Genomic DNA, 23,955 nt, shown 5'->3' with positions numbered 1-23,955 from the left:
TCAGGTGATTTTGAGTTCTAAAGAACAACTAGAGTGATAACAGCCTCCTTATGACAAAAGCGTGGCACACCTTAAGCCATCTTAATTGAATCAAACTGGTATAACTGGTGAAACCTAAAACATTTAATTTAGAAAGGAACAAAATGAGGTGGTTAATTTTGTTATAGAAATTATGGTTGCTGTAGAAAGAAAAATGAGCATGTGTTTTAAGTGAGTTCTCAAACATTTTTCTCTTCTGTTTCATGAAAACATTCTGACATGTGGACTGAAACATGTACTTTCAACACCAGCAGCGGACTGCCAGATAACTTCCTGGTGATCAGCAGGTTACATTGTTCTAATGAGCAACTAGAGTGCTAACATTTTGAAGTTGTGCCAGAAGTGTGGCACACCTGAATGCCATCTTGATGGAATAGAAGTGGAAAAATGAAAGCATTTCCTACTGAGGATACTGCATAAATAAGGACATTAGGGAGCCGGGATCTGCGTCCAACCCACCCATTGTGCATTGCGATGGGCATCTTACTTAAGATTTTTTAAAAACAATAGAAAGTCACTGAAAAAACAATGTTATAGTTAGGAAATTGAATTAGTGAAACCTTCAAAATTCACAAAAAAAACAAAGGTTACAGGGACATTATAGTTAGGAAATAGAATTTAAAAAACCTTAGAAATTCACAAAAAAACAAGGTTACAGGGACGTTATAATTAGGTTCAGATTTTACACTCACAAAACCATAGAAATTCAGCTGTTATAGTTAGAATTACTTCAAGTAAGTATAACTTGTGCCCTAAGGTAACTATGACTCGTACCCTCGCCATGCACTGCTAATTACCCAAGATATTACATCACTCATTACATCTTTGACATCATTGATAATATCAATGTAATATTTTGATGAGGAAACTTGGATGATGTCATCAGTGATGTCACCAAGGATGTCTTTTGAGATGTCATCAGTGATGTCAAAGAACATGTCATGAATGATGTCATATGTGAGGTCATAAGTAGTGTGCATGTCGGGAAGCAAGTTATGGTTAATGCTGCTAATTATAACTGGTGAATTTCTGTGTTTTTGTTAAGTTCAAAACGTTAACATTGTCACTGAGAAATTTACCTAACTATAAAGTTGCTTTAACCTTTGTTTTTTTTCAATGAATTTCTAAGGTTGGTTTTAAGCAAAAACACATATTTTTATAATACCTAACTATAACATTACTTTAACCTTCGTTTTTTCAACTTCTTAGTTGTTGTATCTAACCTATTCAGAAATATTCCCTGTACAGTTTTCATAGTCTTTACATAAACATATTTATATTTCAAAAAGACACTAACCATTTTTAAGGTGTGTGATCGCTCTTGCAAAAGACTTGCTGGTAGCCTGCGAGATTGTAGAGTTATAAATTGCATTCTAATCTGTTGTACATAGTTCTTTTTCATCTGGTCAGTTATTATTGAATGCTAATCTTTAATAATTAAGTCAGTACAGTATGCATATTGTATTAAATATTTTGTTTACAACTTATGGCTCTTGCACTAAAATTGCGTGAGCCAAACACACCATCTCCTGCATGGACTACAAGGGGGCTGTACTTCCTGTCTGGCTCTCGTGATCTGCGTGTGAGATCGTACATTTGGATATAGAAAGAAAGTAAGACATGAGAAGTGTTGTTTAGAGTAGAAAAACAGTTTATTTATTATTGTATTTCAAATATAAAGAAAGTTCTCAATTTTTATGTTCTCTTGAGCGCCTCGTGACATACCTGCGAGACGCACAGGAGAGTAAAAATATCCCATTGAAGGGTTTAGATTGGTTCATATGGATGTCTTTATTTAGCAAAGAAAAATGCCTTCCTTGTATTTTGCTTTGGTTAGACCTTTTTGGCTAGCTCTCTGATGTTGCTGATTTTCTGTCACCAGAATGTCATCCTCAGATTTAGGTGAGAACCAACTCATCCACCTTTACCACCCAAGCAGTCCTTGGTGTGTCAGTTTTTTTAAATGAGGCCGGTGGGGGAAACGTATCTGTGAAATATGTGATTTGTGAAATATGCACAAAAAGAGTTCAAAGTTCTGTAGGGGCAGCCAGAACAAGCAATATAGCATGAGTACCACTGGGATGTGGCGACATTTCAGGGTTGTGCATCCTCAACACCTTGCTTAGGCTAAGTTACCCATGCTTCAGAGCTTGATAATTCATCCGGGGCACCCATATCTTTTCAACCTGGTGATGCTGTGCCTGCCCGGGTACTCTACGCTGAAGCAGATAACAATTCTGCTTATTTGAACAAAGTCCATTTTTTGCTGCACATGCAAACAAATAATTTTTTTTACTGAGACAAGCAGGCTGCACAGGACAAGCTTGCCCAAGATCATAAATGCCCACCTGGGCGGCAGTTGTTTTTAACATTTTTTTTCCTGTTTTCTTCTCCACTATGTGTTGAAGGAGATGTTGGTTTTTTACTTCCAATTTTTTGTTTTTGTTGTACCCTTGTTTTTTTTTTTTTTAAACAAAAAGATTAAAAATGGTAAAAAACATAAAAAATATAGTTGTTCAAAAATGTTACTTAAATAAGCTCTTTTTAGAGCTACCCTATACTTAATTCATTTTTATTTGTACAATGTTACCCTTTTTTCTTCTTGATGACGCTGTCATACATAGCCTGGGTGACTCTTGCAAGCCTCTTGTGAGAGCCAGGTGCACAGTCCTCCACATCCACTGTGTGGGAGCAGTGTTTGCTGCTTTAAGCTTGCGAGAGCATACTTTTATAATGGAATTTGCATTTTAACTGAGCATATCCTGTAGTAATATATATAATTTATATGCACCAGATTTTCGCTACCCTTTTTTTAAAAATAGGATCCCGCAATACTCTTGCAAGATCATAAAATTGCTTTTCCTTCATTACAATACTTATCCCTTATTATCCTTGCTACTAGAATATGGCGAGACTTTGCATGAAGGTAATCAGTGTGTAGACTAGGGTGTAAAGAGACACTGCCTTTCAATTCACACCTTTCCCCAGGCTCAGTATTATGCATAGTAGGGTGGGGAAGGTACTCATCTCACATGTAAGACCTCACTATTCTATTAAGTATAACAAGTACTAGACCCCCACTAACACCTCTCCTCAAGGAAATAACCATATATATTAGCATGTGAGAATGGATCTCCCTGTCCACTCACAGCTCTCCTCAGCATGACAGCCATATACAGCAGTATGTAGGGAAACATCGTCTACTGCACTAACACCTAGCCTCAGGACAACACGGATGTGCAGTACGGTGTAGTGAAGCAGTGACCTCTGTGCTGATACCTCGCCTTAGAACAACAGCAATAAGCAGTGCTGTCTACGAAGGAAGTGATCTGTCCACTAACACATCTTACCAGGGTGAGAAGTGTCTGTAGTAGGGTTTGAGAAAGTGGTATCTCTATACTCATACCTTGTCTCATACTGACAAGTATACATAGTAGGGGAAGGGAAGAAACTACTCTCTTTCCTGACACAAGTCTTGTGCATGATAATTATGGATATTATAGTCTGGGGAGAGACTGGCCTTTCTCCTGTGACCTGTATCTTGGATGATGGGTGTGTAAATTAGGGTGTAAAAAGTGGCTTACCTCTCTGATCACAGCTCTCCCCAGTAGAACAGATGTAGAAGTAAAGTATGGAGTTGAAATTACCTGTATGCTTAGAAGTCTGTCTTTCATAACAACTATAGAGAAGAGACCTCTCCCCAGAGTAACACATGTGCAGAGTAGGCTGAGGGGTTGAAACTGTTCTATTGGCATATACATCTCTTCATACTGATGAATGTCCATTGTAGATTATAAAATGGAGTATTTCTCTCTCTCTCTCTCTCTCTTTCTCTCTCTCTTTCTCTCTCTCTCTCTCTAGCACCATGTCTTAGACAACTGGTGCCATATCTGGTTGTGGAAACATACTTACCACTGTTTCATACTTCTCCCAATGGCAACACCTATACGTAATAGGGTGTGCACAGCAGCTGACAGCAGTGTGTATTAGAGTATAAAGATGCACTTCACTCTGTGCCAATACACCTCTCTTCTAGCAGAGTTCCTTATACTACAACATGCACAGCGACTGATCTCTGTAAATAAAAACCTCAATGTTGCATGACAAGTAACCATACCTGCTTAGCAAAATAATTGGTTTCTCCATCACCAATTCTCTGTAGCGTAAACAATTACCATAGTATCATAAAGATACAAATGCATGCAGCAGCATATTTCCAGTCCCTGAAGTTTAACTCAATATTGCAATGCTGTAATAAAACAGAAATTTGTAATAAGTATTAAGCAAAGAAATTTAAAGTAACTTTAAACTTTTTTTTATTACAGCAAAACAATTTAACATTAAAAAACAACAGCAACCGTATTAACAACTAATAATCAACAACTATAAAACTAACCAAAAACAACCATCTTTACTACTTTAAAATGTCTTCATCACATTATGATGAGCAGCCTGGTGTTGTTGCACCACCTTAGCCATCTTAGCCTGACAAAGCGCCTGTGGCAGTTTTTTGTTTTGGGGCAAGCTAGCAAAAAAGTCTTGGCAAAGGTTCTCACGCATTCAGTTTTTTAAAAGGAGTTCACAGTTGGCTTGTCCTACTGAACTGCAGAGCTCTTTGTGTGCTTCTACATATTTTCAACATGAATACACTGTACCTGCTCAGGTACTCACTTCTAATTATACACAATAATCCTGTTTTTCTTAATAAGGCTCTTGTATGCTGTTTATGTAAGCAGATAATTATTTCCTCAGGGAAATGTTCAATTTTGTTCCTAAAATAGACAAAGGGGGTGATTCAGACCTTGGCGGACGGCGGAGGCCGTCCGCCAAGGTTCCGCCGCCGAATGACCGCACCGCGGTCAAAAGACCGCGGCGGCCATTCAGACATTTCCGCTGGGCCGGCGGGCGCTCTCCAAAAGAGCACCCGCCGGCCCAGCAGAAATGCCCCTGCAACGAGGACGCCGGCTCAGAATTGAGCCGGCGTAGTTGCAGGGGTGCGACGGGTGCAGTTGCACCCGTCGCGTATTTCAGTGTCTGCAAAGCAGACACTGAAATACTTTGCGGGGCCCCCAGGGGCCCCGCGGCACCCCCTACCGCCATCCTGTTCATGGCGGGTTTCCCGCCATGAACAGGATGGCGGTAGGGGGTGTCTGAATCCCCATGGCGGCGGAGCGTGCTCCGCCGCCATGGAGGATTCAATGGGGCAGCGGTAAACCGGCGGGAGACCGCCGGTTTACCCTTTCTGACCGCGGCTGAACCGCCGCGGTCAGAATGCCCTCGGGAGCACCGCCAGCCTGTTGGCGGTGCTCCCGTGGTCGGTGACCCTGGCGGTCACCGGCTGCCAGGGTCAGAATGACCCCCAAAATGACTTAAAAGATAAAAAATTACATACTGATTAATAATTGATAACAGTGATACATTACTATATTGTCTAAGTTTTAGTACTTTTCACTTCACCCACAATCACAATTGTACCTAGTGCACCAGTAACTTGTTATTCCTCTCTCCTAATACTTCCACACCTTCAATCCGTCTGTTTTCATATTTTCACAATTAAATTACAACATGCCATGAGCTCTCCTTCCTAAGCAGTTAATAAAGTAACACATTCATCATTATACACCTTTGCTAACACTCATCACAGTGTTTCCCTCTGAAATAGCAATATCACCACTCACACTTCTCATAGGGCACTGATTAAAATGAAGAACTAAGCCTTAACAGAGTGCGTTGCCATAATCTTTTTGTCTTACAAATTAGTTGAGGGGACGGTCTGCCCTCGTGCTCCGCACCAGCTGATGAGCGCGTCGCTACTCAATTGACCGCATTGCTTTGGAAACATATATATATATATATATATATATATATATATATATATATATATATAAATACATATATGTATTTATGGTTAAACGCCTAATTTTTAACACAATCTGCAAACCTTGCTCACATCTCTCTACATGTGAACCTCTCAAAAGCTATATTGACACATCTATGCCGCCACAAACAGCTTTTCAGTCTGTAAACATGGTGTAGAGTAAGTTTACCAACATTAGTACTGACGCTGTACAACAAAGTTGATAAAATATATTATTAAATACCTGAACTTGAATGTTTCTCTAAAATACAGATGAAGACACTAGACTCTTTCACCTCCACATAAATTCACTTCTGCTGAGCACAACTCAAACAGACTTCTTTCTCCAAAGCACCGAGGACAAGCAGAGCTCTCTCTGGTTCTGCACCCAATGAGATCACAGCATTTCTTCAACCATGTAGTAAATACTGGGTGAGCATTGGCCTTTTTTTTTTCTACTTCTCCCCATGTAACCTCATGAGACTCTTGCAGGATCGTAAAACACTTTTTTGCAGGCCTAGTAATTTTCTATGTGAGTCTCGTGAGATCCTCGCAAGATTGAAAAATAAAAATTAACCGTCTATTCATCACAGTACTTATTTCTTCTCAAAACAAGCATCACAATATCAATTCCTACTAATAAAATGTACTGAGAATCCATCTACTAATTTTTACTATTCAGGATTCTGCAAGAGTCCTGTGAGATCGTAAAAATTAGTTAAAACCAATATTCAATTATAATCTTCACAGTAGTTATCCCTTAAATACCTCTTCTCTACATCTAGGAAGACAGCATGCCTTTCTGCTGCCCCCTTTTATAGTTTATTTACTTACTTTCCATACCAACTCCAGTTTTTCACAGTAAACAGTAATGGCTGCTATTTCATCACTAACATTCTAAGAGCCAGCCAATCAGAGAGCTTGTGAGTCTCGCAAGAACCTCTCACTCACATGAGAGCGTGAAGGCACTCGGGGGGAAAAACAGGCCTTGGCCAGTCACAAGGCTCCATTTTTAAATTCTCGTTCTTGAGGGAGGCTCGCAAGAGTCTCACGAGCCCAACCATCCAGATATACCATTATTTTTTACCCTTAATTTCTCAAAAACTACTGAAAGGATTTTCACCAATCGGCTGTCTGCCGAATTTAGTGTAATTCTGTTCAACAGTTTTTGCTGTAGCCATGTTTAAAGAAGGCTATGGAAAATACATGGGGATTTTATTTTGTGAGCCCCCCTTTCTTTTTGGCCCGACTTTTCAGATTCAGGAAGGAGCTGGGGTGGATAACCCTTTTTTTTTTTAAAGTTGTGTGAAGATTTAGAAATGTTATTAGCAAACCAAAAAACCTACTGGTGCCCTCAGTAAGACATATATATATAATCCTGAAAGGGCCTTGGTTTGATATATATATATATATATATATATGTATATATATATATATATATATATATGTATATATATATATATATATATATACACACATAAACACACACACATATATATATTTATATATATGAATGAATATATATATATATATATATATATATATATATATGTATATATAGTGAGATTATAGTTAGGAATTGTAATAATATCTTTACATTGAAAAAAACCTTAGAATATCAATGAAAAAACAAAGGTTAAAGGGATATTATAGTTAGGTGAAAATGTCAGTTAAAACATTTTTTTTTTTAATTGACCATACCAATGAAATTCTCCATTTATAGTTATCCCCCGCTAACTATATCTAGTACCTTAAAGTAACTATAACCCCCACCCCCACCATGCAGTCCTGTAATCAATTATGTAATTCCTGATGTTGCAGTCATGTTATCAATGATGTCATAGAACGTGTAACGAGTTATGTAATATGATGGAAAATTTATCAGTGTGTGGTGAGGGTGAGGGTGTGAGTTTGGAAAGCAATTCAGAGTTGGCCTCCCACGGGGTGTTGGCTGCCTACGAGGGGATGGGTGCCAGAGGTCAGACCCTTCAGCCAACCCCACACTGCACACAGCTTAAGACCTATACATATGAAAAACGAAGACATACACGTATGAAAATTGTGACTTACAACATGTCATGAGTGATGTAATATTTGAGGCCATAAGCAGTACATGATAGGGATGTAAGTTATGGTTAAGTCAATAAAGTAGAACTGTTGAATTTCTGTGCTTTTTTTTTGTTTTTAAACTTCAGTTTTTGTATTGTTGCGAGACCTAAATATAATGTCACTTTAACCTTTGTTTTGTGTGTGTATATTACATTCTGGTACTTGTAGTTCGCTTAACCGTGCAGTAAAATCACAACTACAAGTACCAGAATGAAAAGCTTAAGCGATGGCTGGACAAGTAACTGAAACCTGATGTTTGTCAAGTTCTGCTTGTTGTTATTTTATTTGCTAGGGGGCTTATGTTTCTGTGTTTGCACTGGCACAATCATATTTTGTCAAATTTGGCAGTCCCTCTTTACCTACCTTGGCAGTCTCACCAAAACAGACACACACAGAAATACTCTACATAGTTATCTGTAATTCATCCACTGCATCATGTTTATTGTGTAAACCCTCTTCTTCCATGTAGAGCACCTATGCTCGTGATGCCCTGGCCAAGAACATCTACGACCGCCTATTCAACTGGATAATTGACCGTATAAACCAAAGCATTCGGGTGAGTTTTTCGACATCTGAAATATTAACATGATAGCCTAATTCAATTGTATGAGAGATATATGTGCAATTCCTGGACAGCGGCAGCCACTGCAAATCTCAAGAGGAAGCTTGAGGGGGGTAAATATGGAGGTGAGGGGGAATTACAAATATCTAAGAAAAATAAACATACCTTTTCCTGCCACCGCCGGCCGCCTTGCTCCTCTTCTGATGGTGTTGGTGTCCCAGCAGTCCCTGGGACACCAGAACAGGCTCCCCACTTAATCCTGGTGCTGCTTTCTTGCTATAGCTAGCCTGAGAGCAGTGCCAGGACTGGTCTAAGGGGCTTGTTCTGCCGCTCCGACACTATGTGGGAGTCTGTGCAGTTTCTCCAACCTAAGTGCGCATGTCAGTTTGGGCGGCCTGAAGAAGCCGGCCAAACTTGCATGCGCACTTAGTGCACTAACTCCACTCCCTCCCCCCCCCCCCCCTTTCCCATGGATCAGCCCGCCCCCAGCACCTGAAAAATAAAGTGATCACAAAATGTTGTTTTATTTTTCCAGGGGTGGCGAGGCTCCTTCACCATTGGGAACGAGCCGCCCCTGCTCCTGGGGCCTGTCTTAGTTTCTTTTACTTCAGTGGACTAGAAAATGTCAGGGATAGACTGGCCATAAACTCAGTTTTGCTGCCACTGGATCAGCTGCTATATTAAAGGTTTTACAGCTAAAACCCTGCACATTTTGTGGTTTGAAGGCCGATTTCACTGCGCGTTTTCTAAAGGTTAAATGTGTTCCTATAGCTGCAGTGTACACTACCCCACCTGCACTGTAGCTCCTCCCTCGCATTTGTGGGTGTAGGATGAGGATACATTTCTGTTTGTTGTGGGTGAGTAGAGGGAAAGCCTTTCAGCAAGTACCTGGGAATTAGCATAACCTGTGACGTAACAAGAAGTGACATCCCTGGAAGCGAGCCACAAGACGTTGCACAACAGAAATGAGTTACAAATGCCCACAACAAACTTAAAATTACTAATATTCAGAAATGATGCTTCTCTCAAAGAGCCGCAGAGCACTGATTGTCCTCATTTGTAGTTACCCCTGCAGAGTTCTCAGGTGTCCCAGCCAGGTCCATAGATGAAAGAGACACAGGATTGCCGGTCTCAGAATGCAAAGAAAAAACCTGGGCTGGATAAGCTACTCTATATTTGGAAACCTTTATAAAAACTCCCCAGTGTAAAACCATATTGATTATATGCTGACCACAACAACATGCAAAACAATTGCATTAAAAGAAGCAAAATTCATATATTTTTGCTTGACACTGCTCTGCCTTAGAAAAAAGAGGCATACATTTACGGCAAAAGTATAGGGATTTACCTCTCAGTATTGAGAGGAAGAGAAGGTTAATCAGAGCAAGGTTGTTTTTCTTACCAACATGGGACTTCGTTATGGCCGCTTAAAAGACAAAAAGAACAATATATGCAGACATGCAGAGCTGATAAGGAGTCATTACTCCACATAATATGCATTTTTACACAACTGAAAGTACTGCCGCAGACATTTTTGAACACCAGCCTAGCTTCAGTTACAAATCAGGAATTATGCTGAAAGCATGCTTAAGCAATGTTAAATTAATTGTTTGATATTGATATAGTTTTAAATATGAGTATTTTATCTGAACATCATAATGCCACTGAGGGTGGTGTTTTCTAAAGACGATATCTTTGTTTTATTGTAAGTTCGTAGTATCTACAATGCTTTTAGCTTGTGCAATAAAGATTTTATATAATAGTTAAAGCTTTGGATTTCTCTCTCTTGGCCTGCAGGGGACTTGTTAGACCTGTTTTTTTTGTCCCCCACCAGCCATAAAGACCCTCTGCCAAAATCTGGAGGGATATGAACCTCACCGTCCCCATTTCCTATGTCGATGCTCGGAGTCACCTATTAATAAATTCTCCTCTCGTGCTCTAGTTCACAGCTCATGTTCACACTGTGCAGGGATGTAAGAGCGATATTCCGTTAGGTCACACGAGGCATCTTACCCGGGCCGCTTGTGATATCCAGTCCGACTCTGCTCCATGGTGCACAGTGTAATGCCGTGATGAGAGTAATGTTCCACTTTATTAGCACAGATCCAAAGTAAACCCTTTTCTCTACCTTGAAAAAACTACAAAAACTATGTATGTGGAACAAACCTTTTGGAAAATGTACTGTTTTGAAAAGGAACACAGAAATGATTGAATTATAATTGTGGAGCCGTGTCACCGCATTTTGTGTTGAATGCACAGAACGTATAAGTAATTAGCAGTGATCGAGGAAAAAAAAACACCCCCATTACTTGAAAACTAATTTTCCCCATTTTTTTGTTTGGAAAAAGAGTTGGTAGTGGAGTTCAGCAATTTCAGATTGGGGCTAACAGTTCTTCACAAGAGCTCGATCGCTGAAGCCCTCTTCAGAAACCACTTGGTAGAGGAGAACGCTCGAGGGGCGAATTTAAAACAGATGCACATTTTGCACAATACACTCAAGCTGTACCAGGCCCTCATTAACACACAACTGTACTCTTGAGAGCTAGGCCGCAACCAGGTGTTCCATCTCTTTCTGTAAGGAGCAGAGCAGGAAGCATTTTAGGACCGCAAATTGGCTGCCAGCATCTAGAGTTATACTGTCAATGCTTTATTTCGACAGCCAATTACAGTCATTAATGCGTAAAGGGCGGAAGTTTCAATGCAGTAGTTATGCGACTCTAATCATCAGAGAAGAGTCGCGGCCATTTTGGGAACATATTCACAAGAAATGCCACCAGTGTGCCATGGTAAAATTTTTTAACTCTGGTTCTACCAATCCAATAAAACAACATTTCTAAGTGCCACTGTTACGTGTTATCGAGTATTACAGCTATTGATTTATAGAAGAATGTTAAGATACTTTCCTAGTATATATGACCAAAATTGCAAAAAAAATGGGTATAATATTTCTTATTTGGATGTTTTATAGAACCCTAGCATATTCTCTGAGGTCTGTGCTTTTTAAGATGAACGTAGTTTACATCTTGCACAAAGCATACTCTAAGTAACATGCATACATTGACGCACAGTATTTGCAGATCACACAGTATTGCTAAGCCAGGAATCTCTGGTCAGCAAACACAGCGTAGGAAAAAGATTTGTGGGAGTACAGGGCCCAGAAGCTTCGACTGTTCTCCCTGCCAGCCACGGAGGCCGAAACAAAATACCTACTTTCAGAAAACTATTGAAATCTTAACTATCTCATAAATAAATGAGAACCACAACGTTAGGGCTCAGCAAGAAAGGATGCTAAATGGCCAGATTCCAGTTACATGCATTCACCACAAACTTATACCACATATTACCCTAAGCTCCACTTGTACCCTCACTCTTATAACCAGATTCCTATGAATTGGTGCAACTGTTGTTGAACTTACTGGTGATTACTTGTAACGAGCAACCACTCAACCACACTAGCTTGCACATAACAATTATCTACCAACTCCATGTGTCAGCACTGTACTGTGTTGCACGGCTAACTCCGTGGAATGACAAGTGCAGGTGGCTTGTTGGCACAATGAAAAAAAAATCATAAATAAAAGGTAATTATCCCAAAAAGCTGAAAGAATGAGGGATTCGACCAGTGTCTGTAAACATACTAAACATCTTACATTAAAATGGGCACAATGGAAGATGGTGTGAGAACGTCCTAGGATACTTGCAACTTCTGCTAATCTCTCTCCCCAAATAATCCTGAATTCTGAGAGTCTTAAAGTAGGTGAAGGAAGTGGGATGAGGGACACTCCCAGAGCGCAGTCTTTTGGCCTTTTGGCCTGCTACCGATTGCAAAGCACTGTACCAGCCATCTTATGTTAAGCTTGCAAGCTTTTGTGGATGGTGCTGAGAGAGCATAACTTGACTGTGCTATTATGTGTCCAGAAGGGGAAATGAAATGTACTCAATGATATATATATAATAATAATGTGTGCTTAAATGTATTCATGCAAACAAAGAGAGCTGAAATTCGTTAGCTGAGGTATACCTGTAAGTAGAAATTTAGAATAATCATATGCATATCACATGTATGCAGTATTTTTCAATGTATAAATATTATGATAATCTAGTTAATTCACATTTCCATACTTATTCCCCATTTATAGTACTTATGTGAAATGCACGTATAACCATGTATTTGAATGTGCATTGAGGTCTATGTTAAATTGGCTGGATTAAGGCCTGAAATGTTTTTCTGTGTTTAACCTTTAACATTGCATTTTTTGCTCTTTCTGCATATTTCTTTATGTGCAGGTGCATCTGCACAAGCCTCCAGTTAAAGAAAAGCGTATTTATTTTTTTGATCCTCATTTACCTTCCAAAGTTCCTTTCACAGACCGCGGGGGCAGCAAGGTTCTCACACAACTGCTCACCACCCGTCTCCCACTACATCTCCCCTGACTAGGAAAAACTTTCCACATGAAATCCAGTGTGGAACACAAAGGAAAGAGTATAATCATAGGATCACATCCTACCTATGTATAACTCCCCAATTCCCAACCATTGCTTCATGGGATTCCAAAATCTAGTTCTCTTACAGTCTTTATGACAGTCTAATTTGAGATTATAAATTAGAGAGTTTTTCCATTCAACAAGAGTAGGGGGAGCAGGGCTGATCCATTTCCTACATATCTCCCTTCTTGCCACAAGCATCATCTAGAACAACAGTTTAGCTCCATCTCTACCCATCTTCTGCGCCTCATATGAGCAACCAAAGATCACTATCGACGGTCTTACCTTCGGAATTGTGGGAAGAATTTCCTTAATTGCTTTACCTACCTCTTGCCATAATTCACGGAGTAGAGGACAGTCTACAAACATGTGTAGATCATCGGCTGAAGCAGAACCACACTTCATACACCTCACCACGTTATCCTGTCTCAGTCTGGAGAACTTTGTGGGAGTCCAAAAAGCTCTGTGGATTGAAAATAAATGATTTCTTCTTAAAGTAGCAGGTTTAACAGTATTATAAAGAAGTGTAGTAGATACTTGCCAAAGATCTTTAAGCTGGGGCTTCGGCAAGTACTCCCTCCAGATTTCTTCCGGAAGAATAAATTCACCATCAAAAGAAAAGCGATAAAGGGGTAGGTGATGACAGGTTGCCAAGGACGGGGAAAGTTAAAAAGGAGTTGTGAAGACAAACTCCCCTCTAGATTCCTGAATGTGAGAAAAATCCAAGGTCGTCCTGGTGCTTGTTATTGTTAGTTGTAGATAAAGGGGTATGGGAAGACAGGTTGCTAAGGACAGGGAATGTTAAAGAAGAGTTGTGAAGATGAACTTCCCTCCAGATTCCTGAATGTGAGAACAATCCAAGGTTGTTCTGGTGCTTGGACTGAGAGATGGAAACCTAATGAGACGTTACCATTCACAAACGTGTACAGACCATGGAAGGTTACTGGCAGTGACGTCAGCTATCTGAGTTACGGTGTGATTTGGGTGTTTTAGCCTGTTACAGATTCAGATTCCCTTTGACTAGAGCAAATTTTTTAACGATTTAGAGGTACAGACCTCTGTTTTCCTTTGCTTTGGTTGATGTGGCTTTTTTCTACGTACATCTCTCTTACATGAAACTTCTACTGAGGTATCTGTAGTGCTGACACTTTTAATTAATTCTCTATTGCTTTAAATTAGAAAACTCTTGGGGTTTCCTACAACCCATTAGAGTAGTTAGAATTCTGTAGATCAATGGTTAGGCAAGAGAATCAAATCTTGGATTCTGAGCACCAAATATTGTTTCTTATTTTCTGTATTGCTGTTAGTATGTCTGTTGTCAGTAGACTTTTACTTGACTTGGCGCTTTAACTCACCTTTGGTAATTCTGTACTTATATAGTATGGTTTTGAGACTCATTTACATAAGTCCGGTTTTAAACTTGTAATAAATCTTTTGAACTTTGATTCTGCTGCCAAGATTCAATGTGTGACCAAATGGTTCGCATTGTAAATTGATTAGAATGATTTAATGTGTTTCTCCTCACCCCTCAGAACATTCAAAAGATTAATTGGATCTAGCCTTCAATGGCTAAGCACCCCTGAGTCCTAAATTATTGTATTATGAAAGGCACACACTCAGTTAATACTGTTCTCTCTTTTTAAAACTTTCATGGGGTTAAGGGAAACTGTCATTATCCAACCAGTGCTTAATTTGTAAAAGAATATGTACTGGGCCCAAAGTTTTGGTAAGACGCTCATGGCTGGCACTATCGAATGTCGGGTCTAGAATAGCAAAGCTGTGAAGTCTCGATTTCACCTCATGCCGTTTTTAATCTACAGACACTCCTTGACTTTATCTCACTTGTGCAGGTTCTTTTTCATCCTTGTTTTCTTCCTTTGTCGCAGTTTTTCCATATTTCACTTTCTTCGATATTTTTCTCTTTCTTGCTCTGAACCAAAGTTTGTTGAGAAAAAATATGTGTCTGTATACAAAAATTGGGCAAGTGGCACTGTATACACCTTCTCCTACTTCAGAGAGTGAGTTTAAAAAATCATTAAGTTCACAATGTCACACGCTGGTTAATTTTTACAAGAGAGAATTTTGTGGAGAAACTACAGCCTACCTTTATCTAAATAACTGACTGCAGAAACAATCATTTTAGCATTCTTCTGTAAAACCTGTTTTTGCATAGAAACTGTGAAATTGTTCAAAGTACATAAAGTTAGCAACTATTTGAAAAGTAAGTTATGCATACTTTGTACAAATTTGCCAGTGGAATTAAAACTTTGCCCAGTACTAGTTTTAATTGCTATGATAGAAGTGGTTAATTTGTGCCCGTGGTCGCTAGTGGACTCCACCAGCACTTACTGCAGGGGACCAGGACTCTTTGTCACCACTTACTCAGTCCTGGTCTGTTGCTACTTTAACAGAATAGATAATTAGTCCTTTCATTGGCATTGGGAATAAAAATAGGAGGACAGCTAGGACCTTCACTAGATCATTGTACTGGCAGCCCTTCTTCGATTATAATGAACCACAATTCAAATAGAAGTTGATTACTCTCTCTCCCGCCTGCTGTGTATGCAGCCTACAGTGATGCGTACTGTACACCGTAAAGTCGCAGGTGGGAGAGTGGTTGCAGGCATCAGGGTGTAGCGACACTGCAGCCAAAGGTAAGGCCTGCCTAGGCTCCTGCTCACACTGATTTCTCAGACACATTTTGGGGACTAAATTTTACTTTTGTACAAAGCATTCGGTAAAATAACTTATACGCCAAGAAAATAAAGTAGTTTCACATTGAAAATACTTTCACACTCCTAAATCTGATTGTTTTTAAAAGTTCTGTGTAAAAGGTTATTGGAGTTCAGTGTTCAGTACTTTGTTATTCAGAGGCGTTTACCGCTGTTTCATGAGTTGTCAGGCAAATAAAGGGTTTACACCTCGGCCTCAGCATGAACGTAGAGTCAGATAAATCCAACTTACTCCATTACGACCCACATGAATGCAAATTGAATGCATTCTAGCCGATTTGTTATACAAGGTTTTTCCTAAGTTCAACTGCCTTTCTTCATATACAGGTCCAATGCTACTAGTATGCATTTGCATTTTACAAGGGTAGGTGTCCCTGGGGAATCCTCATAGAAAGGCCTTGAGAGTTCTTGTGTTCAACTCCTCCCTTTCAAGTGTTTCCCAAAGTTGTACACAAATTTGCTAGCTACTAAAACCTAATTCCCTTCTACTTCATCAAACTTGGTCTTGGATGTTCTGTATGTAGGATGTTATTTCTATAGTGTCATCAACAAAGAGGAGAGCAAGAAGAGTGAAGGCTTACTCTATTTCCAAACAATATCAGACAATGAACAAGAGGGGCTCTACTGCCTGTGCCATGATTGATCCCTTGATCTGTTAAATGAGTACTCCTGATTAGTTACAGAACAACTCTAACCCACTAACAACTGTTAGTGACATGCTTCATCATGGGGTTCCCACCCAAGATGCCTAAGGCATCTGGGTGTGCTGTGATGTCTGACTTAGAGCAGAGCTGGTTGTTGCCAGAGAGGGTAATATTTAATAATGAGAATCTTTGGTAATGTTAAAAGAATCACAGAGTTTGATGTGAAGCGAGACTCTGTTGATGTCTCACACTGATCTAACAGTGTGATTCTGTCCTGATCATATTGACATTTCAAAAGCAATACTCTGTTAGTAAATATAGACATCATCGTAGGGAAATCCAACTCTTGTTAGTGCTGGCAATTGTAAATGGCTAATTCAATGATAGTTTTACCCAGTAATAAATGATCCAGCCACTCTTGTTTAGAGATTCAGTCCACAAGTGAAAGGGGATTTAAATACAGTGTTTAGAACTCAGATCATAAATATCTCTAGGTATGCAAAATATCTTCTGAGACCAAGTAGAATGGTTAGTGGAGCTAATGCAAGACACTGTTGCATTTTTGTTTGCTTCAGATTCATAAGGTTCAAGAGAAGAAGGTGATGGGTGTCTTGGATATTTACGGCTTTGAGATCACAGAGGTAAGCTCTGCTTGTTGTGTTGCTTGGACACACTGCTGATGTTAGCTATAATAGATGTGTGTAATATTGTTCTCTGGTCACTATCTCCATCCTTCTGAGTGTCAATATCCCCTTCTAACCAACTGATTCTGTAAGTCTGGGTTTGTTCATCACTTAAATCTGTAAAGTTGCTGTTCCAGATAAATGGCCATTCTTTTTACATTTCATGTTCACATTTAGCCTCCTGGTTATTAAAGCTGAGCAGTGGTTTAAACCTACAAGGTGGCAGCGGTTGAGCACAAACTAAGCTGATCAGCCATGCAAGTATTTATGGCCACTAAAAATTAGGGTTTTGCTCTCACTTGTGGTAAACCTACCAGCGTTATCACTGTCTAGGTCCATAGCCACAGAGCAAAGAATGGCCACCCTTTTTTTTTTGCTGCTGGCAAGTTACTGAATGCTTCGATGGATGACGCTCACTGCCACCATCCTATCTTGTTAATTGATGCTGGATACCTCGCTCCCAAATTCACTGCATACTTTCTGCTCTAGGACAACAGCTTTGAGCAGTTCATCATCAACTACTGCAATGAGAAGCTACAGCAGGTCTTCATCCGGATGACCCTGAAAGAGGAACAGGAGGAGTATGTCAGAGAGGTATGTGTCAGTGGTGCAGAAGAGGGAAAGGCAAGAGGGAGAAGATAGGGTTGGCAAGAGGCAAAGATTTTGAGAAGGGGTATATTTCGAGCACAGGGGATTTCACATTCCCCAAGAGATGAATGATATTTTGAAAACAATATTTTAACTGTCATTTTTATCATGTATTGAAAATTGCATTTGTTCTGTAACATAAGTAGCACTAATTCTAAATATATATGATATTACTAATGCCAAAATGAACAAAACAGAATACATGTAGAACCATCATTATTGTGATTAATGTTAGAAACTAATCCAATTAATTAATGTTGTTTTCAATGACCACTTGGATATTGGGATAGCTATTTGATGTAGGTTATTTGCTTGATCAGATTTTCAGTATCAGGAACTAACCTAGGTCGTGAAGCAGGAACCACTGGAAATACACATTCAATCCTCAATGGCAACACCTAAATGGGAATTACAATTCAGGGACTGGCTTCAGTGGCGAACGTGAAGGCAATCACAAAGTAGAACTGGAGCTGACGATTACAGGCAAGGACCCCTATTACGAAGATAGGAGCTGCAGAAAAAAAGGAATAGGAGAATTAATAATAAACGAACTAGCAAACCTCCTTATAGCTGCTAACCCATAAGCTCACTAAGTTAGGGTTTATACCCACTAGCCCTTATTTAGTACCTTTGTTGCACAGCAGAAAAGTAAACGGAAGCAACAAGTAGTATTCTGCCGAATGGTGGGTTACCTTGAATCACTAAGACACAGTACCAGTGTGATACATTTTCCAATAGATAATGCCAAAAATGAGTAAATTTAGAGGGGCTGAATGTTATCTGAAGATCCCAGGAAGACACAGGTAGTAGCCCAAAGAGACCTCAGCAGGGGCTGTTTGGGCTATTACCTGCCAATTTACAATGTTTCAAATTGGATGTTTTATAGTGAATGTTTAAGGTTCAGTAATGTTGAGAAGATTGCTCAGGTTTAGCATGCCTCAAGACAAGTAAATGGATGCTCATAAGTTGTTGGGAAAGATGTCTAGATAACAAGGCTGGAACCAGATAAAGTATAAAGAATCAAGAAGCAAGAAAATGTGAGCTGTCATCCAGGCTTACCTTTTGATAAGGCACCCAATCTTAGACTGAAATATCCATCCTCTTGTAGTGGCCCCGGTCCGTGCATGTGCAGAATGGACCAAAGTCTGGTGATGACAGAGAGGATAGGCATAAGACCTCTATGCCGAACTTCAGAAGACCAGTGTCTGCCCAACTACACTAGAGTCATTAGTATTATTGCAGATTGCAAGGAAACACGTTTTGAAGACAGTGGGGCTGCCACAAGCGGCAGGTAAGAGGGGCTTGGCAAATGGCAGCCCCGAGATTCAAAAAAATTATTAGCAGTATTCAAATATGAGTTTCTTCCACCTCAAATCCATCAGTATCAAACACATTTAATATAAATAACACCAAGCTATTGTTTAATTAGAAAGAAATATGGCCCTTTCTTAGCCATATTAATATGAAACTTGAGCTATAACCTTACTTGTTATAAGGAATCTCTTCTGTGTTTTTGTGCTGTATATATTTTACTTTAGGCCATTGTGGTTTTTTTTGGCCACTTAATACCCAGATGCCTTTGTACGCTTCAAAAATAACAAAGGTGTTAGAAAAAACAAACACATCTACATAATTCTACAAATATGGTATTTAAAGGATAAAAAACTAATGGTAATGTGACCAACCTTTACTTATAGTAGCTCTAAAATTCACAATCCTGAGGAAGGCTACATTGTTTATTACACTGACCAAAACATGTTGACTGTTATATGTGCATGGGGAAAGTTTCTACAGCTGACAAAAGATATATTAATTCAGGAAATGACAATGCAGATGTATGAGACGGATAGTGTGGATATTGAATGCATATTGCATAACTATATTGTCTGTGTGTGAGCCATGTAATTGCTGACATCAATTTGATGGAAATATGCAATACTTGTTAGGAATGGTACAGTATTTTGAACTCTAGTCTAGAAACATCTTTAGTTGTCTCAGTAGCCTTATTTAATCAAAAACATTCCTAAATTTTAAAACAAATGGCTGGCTTTGGATCAGTCCTCTTCATCAACTGGTCTGTTCAAGTATCAGTCATATTTTGTTTCCATATACCACAGCATCAGGCATCGGGTAGTGGGTGAGCCCACTGCAGCTATTTGCCTTGTTGCACTTTGAGTGATGGTATTTGCCCGACCACATTTTCACTTTTGCCTAAAAAGAAGTGCATGTCAGTGCCAGGGCTAGTGGACCAATACTTCTGTCTTTCCATTCTTTCTATTTTTTTAGGTCTTCATTGTGTGCTTAAGATATGCTTTTAGTTTATAGCTATTCCAAGAAAATAGTACCTCTTCTTTAGGCCCATAATAATCATGTTTTCCTATGATGTGCATTAAAGCTAAAATGGATTTCTGTTCCTGTTCTAAGCACACCTGACTCCTAGGAAGCAACTGTATGGTATATACTATTTCATTAAATGTATCTGTAATGGTTAATTCTCTGTTTAATTGTGTTTTTTTATTGGAAATATTTCCTCACCAAGCTTGGTTGGTGACATGATTTCTTTTTTTCCTATTTTCTTTGTGGCAAATACTTGCATTGTAAAATAAGTACTGACTCAAGGCCGAAAGTCTGTTTGATTAAATGGGACGATGTTTTTATCCTGACCTCATGTTTCCAGGTCACTTAACAGTAGACTTGCAAAGTACTCAGCTTCTACGTCCAATCAGGTTATCAATCTGTAGTTCATTGGCTCATCCCATGGCCCATTATGTACATTGGATAGCGTATGGACCCTTTCCATGAGTCTGGAATCTGTCTTCTGGACAGAAAATGAATATAGAGAGGGGAGAGAAATTTAGACCAGTGTTTCTGGTCTGATTTAAATAGACCATTTGGAATACCCTTTGGGCCATCATTTTTTTTTATAATCAACTATAGCTGGTTCCTTTGATTGTCAGACACTTCTGCACATGCTGATCGGTGAATTGATTATAAATATATTAGAACATTGGAATGTTGGAAGCTCCATTGAAGACAATGGAGTGCTCAGGGCTTCAATGACTGGTAAAAGCCGGAAGCTCCAACATTCCCTTTTTTGTTGTTCTCAGCTGTTGCTGTGAACAAAGGCCTCACTTAGCCTGAGGCGATTTCAATCCACTTCGGCTCGGTGAGGTATTTGTTTAACTAATTAGACCATTCTGCCCTTTAGGGAATGTTATAATAGGCTTATATCCCACCATACCTGGCCAAACCGGCCATTAAAGGCCAGCTCCCTTGTTAAAGGCCTTTGCCTTATGGCTCGGACCTTTAACAGTGGCGTGGGACTTTAATGGCCGGTAAGGCTATATAAGTAATCTGTCTTGACACTGTAATGTTTTTAGATGTGTTTTTACCAAATTGAGGCAGTGGTGTTTGTGTGTTGTTCTCCTGTTATACCTGCGGGTTAAGGTGTTGATAAAATTCCAAAACCCTTTTTCATTCTTTGTTTTACAAATTGTGAATACGTGGGACCACATTTAATTTCTTTTGCTGTTTTTGCCCTCCAAACTGCTGTTTTATATTTTTGTATCAGAAACCCAATTCTCTTCCTAGCCAAGAATGGTTGAGTTTTCTAACGTTGTTTTAGAATACCACAGTTGTCTGTTAAATGTTTTTTTTTCCTTCTTGTAAAGTTTTGGTGAACCAAGTGTTGCATGGCCTGGCTTACCCAAGCTTTGTTCCGCTTTGACTAGTTTTTGATCTAAATTCAGTTACCAGGTCCTGTGTAAATTTGGTCAATTCTAAGAGGTAGTTGCGGCTATACCGTAATGGAGGAAATTCTTCGTCATAGTCCCAGCACTGGAGGGTCTTTTTTGGTAAAAGAGTCATCTGATTGGTAATCTCACCTGCCCATTTAAGACGTTTCAAATTGGATGTTTCAGGTTGAATCGTTATGGTCGCTGTGCTTGGAAAAAAAAAGATTTACTATACTCTTAAAGAGTTATTTGAGGACAGTGGCAACTCTCCGACCGCAGCGCAATTTGAAAATGATTGGTATTGGGAAATAAGTTCACACTTGTAAACTTGTAATCCAAAACAGAATGTGTGGTCTTAGAATCAAGAGTTGATGCCATTGGCTTATCCTTACAAAACCGCCCATTCAATGCCCTTAACCCCGCTGCATACAAAAAATTAACTAATTGTCAACCCATTTTATTCTGCTTCTGAATTCTTTTCCCTTGAGCAGAAATATTCTGTAAGTGATCTTGTAGGTCAGTATGATCACCATTGCCATCTGTAACATTCAAAGAGTTATAAAAAAGATATCCAATTAAAAGTCACAGGTAATCTTTCTCCTTTCTCTGTGGATTGATGTATACATTTAACAACAGAAGGGGTCGGTTTCTTTCCCATTCATGAATTATAATATCCATCAGCCATGACACAGAAAATTCCAATTTGGATATTCTCAGATCCAAATTAGCTGCAATAATGTTGTTTCAAGACTTGTGTTGGCTATTCAGTATATCCAATTAGTTGAAAAGATGCATTGTGCCATGTTGCTTGAAACAAAAGGCTATTGATTGACTTCCAAAAATGTATTACTTGACCGACTGCAGATATACAAGGAAGATCACACATGTTCCAAGAACACATGATCCAACGTTTGTAACTAATTGGAACATTATTTCAATTATCTTTGTTTTGCATTACTACTGTAGGACTCCAAGACCAATCGTTATCAACTTTTTCATTATAAAATAAGGAAATATTAAACCATTGCACGGGATTGCCAAGGCCAGACATATTGGTTTTGTCAATGTCTGTAACTTGGTTGCATTGAAATAATTTATAAAAAAACAGCCTAACTCCATCCAAACAGATCCTGATTTAAATCAAGAGTTTCACCATTTCAGCCATAGGATCCCCAACCATTCTTGGATACAGATTTAAATTGGTCACATTTCCTTGGACTGGTAGCATCTTTTGTGCAATTAGATTATGTGCAGCAGGCATCAGCCCGGCAGTCGTCTCTTTGCAATATCCCGTAGTTTTAAAAAACGTCGCCTCATTGTCTCGTAGGATGTTTTCTATTCCCTAACTTTGACTTTTCTCTTTTTTTCTAAGGGGATCAAGTGGACTCCAGTGGATTACACAGACAACACTATCATCTGCACCTTGATTGAAGATGTGAGTAGTCAGTTTCTTTTGTGGTTTGAACTGAATCTCATCAGGGAATGTTTCATTTTGAAGATGTCAATCATCAGGTGTGGGCCTGTCATTGTGAACATCCACCTAGCAAAGACCTGTCAATCACTCAAGCGGTTTAAGTTGTCATCACCTGGGATGCGTTGCACAGCAACTTTCTGTCTACAGAAAATTTGTGCTGCTAAACCTCTTATTTATATAAAAGTGTTCATGCAAATTGGTCACAGTGTGACATGACATGCGATAAGACAATTTTCTTTGAACTAATTAGGCTGGGACATGTGGTGTAGGGGCACCTGCAGACGTGAGTTCTGATCCACTTTCCTAATGAATAAACTTTTGCGTGAACCTGCAAATCACTTTACCTCCTGGGCTTTACTTTTGCACATGCACACCTGTTCAAGCTGATCTTTTATCTCTCGCTTCTCTGTAGAGCACAAAGGGTATCCTGGCCCTTCTGGACGAGGAGTGTCTCCGCCCCGGAACCGTATCCGATGCCACCTTCCTGTCCAAACTCAGTAAGGCGTTCAGCAGGCATGAGCACTTCAAGAGCAGAGCGAGCGAAAACGAGAAGAAGATCGCAGTGAAAGGCATGCGCGACAGCTGCTTCGAAATCAAGCACTATGCTGGCCAGGTAAGGGGGCTCCGTATCCCTTCTACCCTACTTCTTCCAAGAGCCTTTCACTCAAAAACAGAAATGGTATATCAAAATGCCCACTATGCCAGTTGTGTAAGGGACAAGCTACGGAATTAGTTCTTTAACCGCTTTAAAATTTCATGCTGTGGTAACCTCTCAATGGCAGTTGTCTCACTAAGCGATTCAAACATTTTACCTTGAAATTATTTATTTAACATAAATCTCATCAGAGCAGTTGCCAAAGTGAATATAAGTGTGAAACGACACTGTTAGTAAGGGAATAAAACAGTATGTACAGATTTTAAAAACCTGTAACCGATTACATTGAACATATATTGTTTATGTGACTGGTTGAAACTTCAGTTGACTGGG

General features: G+C 39.4%; 1 protein-coding gene across 2 annotated transcripts in view; it reads left to right on the top strand.

Moving 5' to 3' along the window:
• The window catches only part of MYO1A (myosin IA), a 239,212-nt gene that overhangs the window by 142,863 nt on the left and 72,394 nt on the right, over nt 1-23,955 (top strand). For both annotated transcript variants that reach the window (XM_069230771.1, XM_069230772.1), the window contains exons 12-16: nt 8,475-8,561; nt 17,004-17,069; nt 17,601-17,705; nt 22,866-22,928; nt 23,380-23,580. In XM_069230771.1, coding sequence (XP_069086872.1) covers nt 8,475-8,561; nt 17,004-17,069; nt 17,601-17,705; nt 22,866-22,928; nt 23,380-23,580 — 522 coding nt within the window. The remainder of the gene's footprint in view (nt 1-8,474; nt 8,562-17,003; nt 17,070-17,600; nt 17,706-22,865; nt 22,929-23,379; nt 23,581-23,955) is intronic.

This window comes from Pleurodeles waltl, chromosome 4_2, assembly GCF_031143425.1.
Source record: "Pleurodeles waltl isolate 20211129_DDA chromosome 4_2, aPleWal1.hap1.20221129, whole genome shotgun sequence".
Taxonomy (NCBI): Eukaryota; Metazoa; Chordata; class Amphibia; order Caudata; family Salamandridae; genus Pleurodeles; species Pleurodeles waltl.
This window is presented reverse-complemented; position numbering and strand designations above follow the sequence as displayed.